General features: G+C 33.7%; 1 protein-coding gene across 1 annotated transcript in view; it reads right to left on the reverse strand.

Annotated features, from left to right (window-relative positions):
- LOC137631899 (transmembrane protease serine 9-like) overlaps positions 1-10,000 on the reverse strand; it is a 48,234-nt gene that overhangs the window by 36,169 nt on the left and 2,065 nt on the right. The window contains exon 2 of the mRNA XM_068363904.1: positions 2,192-2,304. Coding sequence (XP_068220005.1) covers positions 2,192-2,304 — 113 coding nt within the window. The remainder of the gene's footprint in view (positions 1-2,191; positions 2,305-10,000) is intronic.

The following is a 10,000-nucleotide window of genomic DNA, read 5'->3' on the forward strand; positions in this document are numbered from 1 at the left end:
TATACTATCAAAATGAAATTCTCCAAAGCAGTAACGTTTTGATAATAATTGATCCGATTTTGAAATTTTGTTATCCCTGTTATTACGTTAATGAAATCCTTATGTGTTTTCTAAGCAGAATGCAAAATATCACTTCAAAAGTATAAAAATAGAAATATTCGAAAAGAAGGACACGTGCATTCTTAAAGTTGACAAAATTATTTACTTAAAATCTTTACCATGGCATATACTATCTAAACCAAACATACAAAGCTCTGTCTGTCACCTTTAAAACATAAGAATAGAAGGAAAGTATATATTGCTATAGACAAGAAAGAATATCTCATATAGAGTAAACTATACTTTTTACTACCACTTCTTAAAATGTACAAACGGCCCACTAAACATCACATGTATTTTTGCAGTCTGAGCCTAAAAAGATAAGGAAAAAGAATATTACCCTGAAGAAAGTGCCTAATACATGTACAGTCAACCTACTTAATCACATTGTAAAAGTGTGGCCTATAATTCTGAAGTACTAATACAATCAAATCTCCCTCCTCTCCTGAAATTAAATTTATTCTTTAGGATTTCTAGAAACCTCTTTAAAAGAGAGAGAGAGAGAGAGAGAGAGAGAGAGAGAGAGAGAGAGAGAGAGAGAGAGAGAGAGAGAGAGAGAGAGAGAGAGAGAGAATGTTGATGAATCCCTAGATATCTATTCTAATTCCTTTCTGTTTTCTCTAGAGGTTAAAACTTTTAATCAAAAGTAAAGCAATTAATTTGGTTTCTAGGTTAGCTGCCAACAAGGATTTTAGGACGATGTAAACGAGTTGAATAAATTTGGTTTGTACCTCAAAGTATATACATTCTAAAGTAAATTATGCAACTGGAAAGTTTGCCTAAACTATTGGACATAGAAGGTTTTGGTCTCTTCCAGTCTATCGCTCTTAAAAGACGAGAGTTTTACGCTTTCAGATTCTCAAGTTCCTCTGATCCAGCTCTATAAGTCGGACGGATTTAAGTCTTTTGGTGGTAAGTTTTCTTGTAAAATATGAATGTGCAGAGTACGTCAGAATTTGCAAGACTTTCCATTAAAAGGATTTTGAGCGGATTCTGTTTTGCCCAAACTACAGCAGCCATCTATGCCCCCATGCCCCCCCCCCCAAAAAAAAAAAAAAATCATATGTTTTATGTTCTAGAGATGCCTAATCTTCGGACGCAAATCAAAGTTGTAATATTAAAGTTATTGAGATGGAACATTGTTATGCAAATTCTGATTTTTTTTTTATGATATTGCCCAAATTCGATATATCCCGGTGTCTAGTGATTATACATCACCAAGATAAATGTCAAGTCCCTGGTTTTTAACAACCATCCAGTTAATGTACAAAAAGGGATACATGTTAATTTATGTTTGTCAAAGTAGCCAAGGACACGTATGTTTGCACGTCTACAGGTTATATGGTGTAGTAGCAGTGGCAGCATGTAAAAAAGAAATCAACTATCAGTAAGTTTTATATGAAACAACATTAAAGTTTGAACATGATATCTATTATAATGAAACTTGTGAACTTGAATCAAAATTCACAGCAACTGCTATGGTGGAGATTAGAGTAGTGGAGATTAGAGTAGTGGAGATAGCTTTGCATTCAAAATCAATATGCATTGATTGTCCTTGGAACTATATCAGAGAGGCAACCCAAAATAGTCCACCTTAAGAATTATCTTATCTAAAGTTGAAGAAATGTTTACTCTTATTACCTCAGTAGATCTTTTGAAATAATATAAAATCATAAGGTGCAGTTTATTTGCTATTTACTTTCGAAATAAGGTTACTGTCGATACACATTCTCTACTTAATTGCATGCGAAGCTGCTTTGTTTCGTGGAATTAGAATTTCAAATCATCCTCTGCCAAAAATACAGTATCATTTCTTGTTGAAAGTTTGGTCACGGAGGATCGCAAAGAAAGTTAGGATCCATTATATTAGAGGTGCAGCTATATCTCTTGATTTCTACAGAAATCTTTCTTTGGAAAGTGTTTTGGCAGCAGCTCAATGGTGGACCAAGTCTCTTTTCGCTAAATGTTATCTTCATATCCCTTATTGTGGTCGCTGTTTCGGATTTCAAGTTCTAAATTCTCAACTGAACCAAACAACAAACAAGCAGGAATAGTATAAATACCTAAAATAAATAGACAATGTAATGTTTACCTTGAATAACCAGTAGCAACCTCTGTACCATCGAGGGTAAGGTTTGGGATAATTTTTCGTTTGAATCAGGAAAGATGTGCCTGCTCCTACGAGATGCCTTCCACACCCAATACCTGGAAAATACAACTTGGAAAATCATTTGATAAATATTTATCATATTTTACGTGGAATTTATATTCATGTTCATGACATTAGAGTTATTGCTAAAATTATTAATTTTCTATGGCTTTTATTCTGATTTTTCTTATTCATTAATTTCTTGTATATTCGCGATTTTAATACGATTATAACATATCATAAATGAATATGTAAGTACACAGAACTTCAATATAAGTTGAGACCACATTCGTTTTCAAATCTATAACAATCTTTTATATATTTTTATAGTAAAATAGCTAAAATTCAAAGGCCTTTGTGCCAAATGAAATTTAACAGCAATAATCTGTATATATTCTGGAAGATCATAGTTGAAAAGAAAGATTTTCTAGATCATAGTTACCTCGTCTCACCGTTATTAAATAATTTTAGATGAATATCTTATTAATATGAGCGCAGATGGGATTGTGTGTAAATGAAAAAAAAAATATGATGTAACAAATATCGATTCTATTGTCAGTTCCAATGAATTCATTGCATTCACAAAACACGTTGGAATGATGTTATAAATTACCTCAAAGAAGAATACTGAATAAATTAAGATATCCCATAAGCAAAACTCACCAAAAAGGATTCAAAGTTCTAGAATGTCCTAAATACAACAGTGATCCTTATATTGCAAGTCAATGTACTCTTACACAAAACACGGTTGCGTCATATGACCCTTTGATAGTCACGCAGAGATATCATTGATGAAGCTCTCAGTGCAAACTCGTAACAACGCGAGCGAACAGAAATCAAAGAGCATTTGTACTTAGGACAGGCAACACTTAAACATAAAGGTTATGATGGTGAAAATTTGATCAAATTTTTACCACCATAATCTTTATATTAAAGTGTAGTTCCTTAAGTCAATGTAGTCCTGAAGAAGGGTCGCGAAGTGATCCGAAACACATGTCGATACCAAACAATAAATGGAGAAAAGTAAATGTATTTCTGCTGTTATCCTGAAAACTATCTGCAGGACGATCTGTTGGAGGAGAAGCTGTCTTCGATTTTGGACGCCGATGAGACGTTGTGTATTCATTATGTATGTATTCATGTATGTATATATATATATATATATATATATATATATATATATATTTATATATATATATATATTTATGTATGTGTGTATGTATATATATATATATATATATATATATATATATACATACATATATACATATATATATATATATATATATATATATATATATATATATATATATATATATATATCTATATGTATATATATATATATATATATATATATATATATATATGTATGTATGTATGTATATATATATATATATATATATATATATATATATATATATAATGTCTTTTTTCTAAAAAGGAAAGTATTTAAACAGATAGTCCTAACAGCATTACCTTAAGCATCAGAAACTTGGAGCCTTACTAAAGGCCTTACAACATAAGCTGATTATGACTTAAAAGAGCTATGGAAAGAATGATGATCATAGTAACAATAAGACAGAATTAGAGCAACATGGATACGAGAGCAAACTAAAGTAGAAAATATTCTAACATGTAAGAAAAAGGACTGGACATGGGCAGGACATATAATGAGAATGTCAGACAATAGATGGACATTAAGAATTGTAGAATGTGTCCCTAGAGATTATAAAAGAAGCAGGGGAAGGAAGAGAAGACGAACTTATAAAGTGGCATGTCTGGGGTCTTTGTTCTAAAGTGGACCAGTCACGGCTGATGACACACACAAATGTACACAAACACACACAGACACACACACACACACACACACACACACACACACATATATATATATATATATATATATATATATATATATATATATATATATATATATATACGTGTGTGTGTGTGCGAATATATAAACCATTGCTAGAAACATAACATATACACATAGTAACATCCATTGCCTTCGTAAGAAATCTTGAAAGTAATAATTCCATTGGAAAAATCATGTGAATATTACATTATTGATCATCTAAAATGAATTCTTCAGAAAAGTACTCATGAAATGTGATTTTATGAGAAGTATTTTCTGTGTTTCGAACGGCTCTGATATCGATTCACACCGAAAATAGGTTGTTTTAAATCTCAAACCTGAAAAAATAAGTCAACGCCTTCGGTTATTTCAATGCGGTTTACTGAAAACGTCAATTACCCTTCGCCCGAGTTCGATCGCCGAGTGCGCTTCAAGCGTTACTTGATAATGAAAGTAATAAATTATAGTATTAAATATCTTTTCATCTTCCTATTCAGTCTTTTAACTTTTCCTTCAAATTGCAAATCCGAGCATTGAATGACTTCAGAACGTTCAGACTCAAATCATGTAGTTTATTATTATAATTACTATTATTATTACTATCATTATCATCATTATTATCATTATCATTATTATTATTATTATTATTATTATTATTATTATTATGATGATGAGTTACTAGCTTTTATTGAAACGAAAGAAGAGTTTTTTCGCGAGTCCTAAACGGCTTCGGAAGAAAATCTTCACGGATATCTGAATGGCTTCAGAAGAAAGGACCATAGACTTAACATGGAGTTCTGAATGACTCTAGAACAGAATCTCTGAACGGCTTCGGAAGAAAACTTTCCCGGATTTCCAAATGCCTTCAGAAGAAACAGCCGTAGACTTAGCATGGAGTTCTGAATGACTCGAGAACAGATTCTTCCTGGAGCTCCCTGAGTGGCACCTGAAGAAAATTTTCCGGGATCTTCAAAAGGCTTTAGAAGACATAGCCGTAGACTTAGCATGGAGTTCTGAATGACTCCAGAACAGAATCATCCCGGATCAGTTCTGAACGGCTCCGCTCCGAGCTACAGATGACTTCTGAAGACCTGATCTCTTTTTTTCAAACTAAGCATGCAACGAAAGGAACATTGTTAATGGCTATTTTTGGAACAAGGAGCTGACTGTGAGAATTGTGTATTACAACTACAGGATCAACGGGAGGCTCTTCGGAACACCTTCATCTACATCTGGTTTTGGTGCTTGATGCAGAAGTTGTTGAGCTTTGAAGAACATAATGTACGCACCTTGAATAATCCTTTGCTTAGGCTTTTGCAACGATGTCTTATAATTTGAGACTATTGGAACTAAGGGAATGAGGACGGTGACAGAATGGTTCAACTGAACAGTGAGCGACGCGTGGTTCTTCAACAGGATAGTCCCAAAATTCGACATTGAAGAAAGGACATATCCAGATCGTATTGGTAAATATATTGTGTTGCTCGTCGTTTACTTTAGCGTGATGACGTATGCGGAGAAAATTTATTTCATTCCTGTCTTTACCCATCGCCCTGATGGACAAAGACATGGATGCCATCGATTTCGCTGAGGAATCTGACGAACTGAGGACACATGGCATTGAAATCTCTCTTGAAATCTAGAAGGAAACTGACGAACTAGGAAAAAATACGATGAATTCTCGAAGGAAATTGACGAACTAAGGAAACTGGAAGATGAAATATCAAAGGAAACCGAAAAACTAAAGAACTTGAAAAACTAGAGCAGACAGAAGAGAACAGCAACAAAGAGCCTTTAAACGAAGACGTAAAATAGCCTTTAATGTTAGAGGTAAGCCACCTTGGAATAGAGGTAAAAAAAAAGCCCCTAATGCAAGAAATAAGGCACCTCAAAATAGAGGTAAAATGCCCCTTAATGCTAGATATAAGGCACCTCAAAATAGGGGTTAAAAATCTTAATGCTAGGAATAGGGCACAAAAATAGAGGTAAAAATGGCCCTAATGCTATAAATAAGGGACCTAAAAATAGAGGTAAAAGAGCCTCTAATGCTAGAAGTAATGCACCTCAAAATCGAGGTAAAAAGGGCCCTAATGCTATATATAAGGCTCCTAAAAATGGAGATCAAAGAGCCTCTAATGCTAGAAGTAATGCACCTCAAAGTCGAGGTCAAAAAGCCCTTAATGATATAAATAAGGCACCTAAAAAGAGAGGTCAAAGACCCTCTAATGCTATAAGTAATGCACCTCAAAATCGAGGTCAAAAATCCCTTAATGCTATAAATAAGGCACCTGAAAATAGAGGTCAAAGATCCTCTAATGTTATAAGTAATGCACCTCAAAATCGAGGTCAAAAAGCCCATAATGCTATAAATAAGCCACCTAAAAATAGAGGTCAAAGAGCCTCTAATGCTAGAAGTAATGCTCCTCAAAATCAAGGTCAAGAAGCCCCTAATGCTATAAATAAGGCACCAAAAAAGAGAGGTCAAAGAGCCTCTAATGCTATAAATAAGGCACCAAAAATGAGAGGTCAAAGAGCCTCTAATGCTAGAAGTAATGCTCCTCAAAATCAAGGTCAAAAAGCCCCTAATGCTATATATAAGGCTCACAGAAATAGAGGTAAAAAAGCTCCTAATTCTATAAATAAGGCACCTCAAATAGAGGTAAAAAGTCAGCTAATGCTAGAAATAAACCACCTCAAAATAGAGGTAAAAAAAAAAACCCTAATACTAGAAATAAGGCAACTCAAAATAGTGGTAAAAAATACCCTAATGCCAGAGATAAGGCACCTCAAAATCAGATGTCTAAAAGCCCCTAATGCTATAGATTAGGCTCCTAAAAATAGAGGTAAAAAAAGCTCCTAATGCTAGAGATAAGGCACCTCAAAATAAGAGGTCAAAAAGGCCCTAATGCTAGAGATAAGGCCCCTCAAAATAAGAGGTAAAAACCCCCTAAAGCTAGAGATAAGGCACTTCAAAATAGGAGGTCAAAAAGCCCCTAATGCTAGAGATAAGGAACCTCGAAATAGAGGTCATAAAGCCCTCAATGATAAAGTTAAAGTACCTAAAAATAGAGGTAAAAAAAGTCCCTAATGCTAGAGATAAGGCACCTCAAAATAGAGGCCAAGAATCCTTAGTGCTAGAGATAAGGCACCTCAAAATAGAGGTCAAAACGCCCCTAATGCTAGAGATAAGGCACATCAAAATAGAGGTAAAAAAGCCCCTAATGCTAGAGATAAGGCACCTCGAAATAGAGGTCATAAAGCCTCTAAAGCTAAAGTTAAGGTACCTAAAAATAGAGGTAAAAAAGCCTCCAATACTAGAGATAAGGCACATCAAAATAGAGGTAAAAAAAGACCCTAATGCTAGAGATAAGGCACCTCGAAATAGAGGTCATAAAGCCCCTAAAGCTAAAGTTAAGGTACCTAAAAACAGAGGCCAAAAATCTCCTAGTGCTAGAGATAAGGCATCTAAAAATAGAGGTCAAAAAGCCCCTAATGCTAGAGATAAGGCACCTCGAACTAGGGGTCATAAAGCTCCTAAAGCTAAAGTTAAGGTACCTAAAAATAGAGGCCCAAAATCCCCTAGTGCTAGAGATAAGTCCTCTAAAAATAGAGGTCAAAAAGCCCCTAATGCTAGAGATAAGGCACATCAAAATAGAGGTAAAAAAAGCTCCTAATGCTAGAGATAAGGCACCTAAAAATAAGAGGTCATAAAGCCCGTAAAGCTAAAGTTAAGGTACCTAAAAATAGAGGTAAAAAACCCCAATGCTAGAGATAAGGCACCTAAAAATATAGAGGTCATAAAGCTAAAGTTAAAACACCTAAATTAGAGGTAAAAAAGCCCCTAATACTAGAGATAAGGCACCTCAAAATAGAGGTCAAAGAACCTCAAATGCTAAAAGTAAGGTACCTCAAAATAAGAGGCCAAAAAGCCCCTGGTGCTAGAGGTAAGGGACCTCAAAATGTGGGCTAAAGAATTGCTACTATTAAATACAGCATATACTTCAGGTATTTTTTATGAATGAAATGACCCCGCTTCAGCCAGGTGAGTGGCGAACTAAACAGCCAGTATACCTGCTCCTCACCATGCAGGCTCCTGGTACTTAACACCCGTCAGTGAGTCCCAGACCTTTCATATATAGCCATCCATGTCTGGACTCCGATAGAACTTGGCAAAAAAAAAAAAAAAAAAAAAAAAAAAAAAAAAAAAATATATATATATATATATATATATATATATATATATATATATATATATATATATATATATATATATATATGACTAAAATTCTAGATTTTAATTAATGCAAATATCAAGCACAATGGCATTAGGTATCGAATTCTATCTTTGGGAATGAATATCCACTAGAAATTCAATAATTATAACAGCTTCTGGCAGGGCAGAAATTCGAATCTATGCCTCTTAGCCGAAACCATGCTTGCAGAGACTGTAACCAACCATGCTATCAAGACAAATACAAGTTTATTACAAGTCTGCCGTACATATTCCTGTCGAATTCAGGAATCTGTTCTTAGATTTTAAATAAACTCATCTCCACAATGATAGCTGATTAGTGTTTGCAACGCGTTGTTATAGATATAGATTCATGATAGATAACTACGTGTTGCAAACTCACTAATCAGTTATCATAGTGCAGAAGGGTTGCTTTCAAGTCTAAGAACAGATTCCTGAATTCGACAGGAATATGTACAGTAGACTTGTAATAAACTTGTATATATATATATATATATATATATATATATATATATATATATATATATATATATATATATATATATATATAAATATATATATATATGTGTATATACATACAGTATATATGAAAAAGATAGAGAGGTCTTATCTCTTATTCTTTTAAGAAAGGCAATCGTTTCCGAGAATAGTTATCGAATAATCCCACCGATATATTAGAATTCCTTATTACATTTTTATATGGGAAATCCTCAAATATTGTGGGAACTGACTATTCCAATTAATATACGTTAGAATGATATATCCTTTGTTTGCATTATTTTAGCAGCTGCTCTCTCTCTCTCTCTCTCTCTCTCTCTCTCTCTCTCTCTCTCTCTCTCTCTCGAGTTCTAGAATAAGTTAGATAAGATCATAAGAACTCTCCAAATGCTTAAACTAAATCGTTCTACCAAAGAGCAAATGGAGTCTCTGCGAATGGACTAAAAAGTCTTTGAGACATCCAAAATCCTTGTAACACACTCTCCTCTCTCTCTCTCTCTCTCTCTCTCTCTCTCTCTCTCTCTCTCTCTCTCTCTCTCTCTCTCTCTATATATATATATATATATATATATATATATATATATATATATATATATATATATATATATATATATATATATATAAATTATATATATTACCTGTGTCCAATATTTTCTATTATTTTGATGTTCTCAAGGATCACACAATACCGTTAACTACTTTGCAAGTTGGTGTTGGAATGGTGTTTCGTTTTGGTGAAGATCCCATGTTCCAAAGATGTTCAATGACCACCTAAAAACATTGTTAGAACGATATATGGCCGTTTTCATTGTGAGTTGGAATCATTGATACTAAATGTTATCAATATGGGTATTACCATCATCATCATCTCTTTATAAATGTTAATAAGCAAACCTCATCAAGCCATTCATTAAGATCACCCAATTGCCACCTCTCCACCATCATCTTTAACCCCCACTTGCTTATATCCTTCTACTGTACCCCCATCCCCACATATTTGAGGTTTAAAGGTCTCACAGTTATGATGAGATCTTTCTGGTGGAAGTTCTTTAGTCAATGAAAAACAAAATACTAAGATGACAATATTTCATACAGTTTGCTTTCCAGATGTTTAGAATTATATCAAAACTATAAATAACGAAGT

Source organism: Palaemon carinicauda, chromosome 40 (genome assembly GCF_036898095.1).
Source record: "Palaemon carinicauda isolate YSFRI2023 chromosome 40, ASM3689809v2, whole genome shotgun sequence".
NCBI lineage: Eukaryota > Metazoa > Arthropoda > Malacostraca > Decapoda > Palaemonidae > Palaemon > Palaemon carinicauda.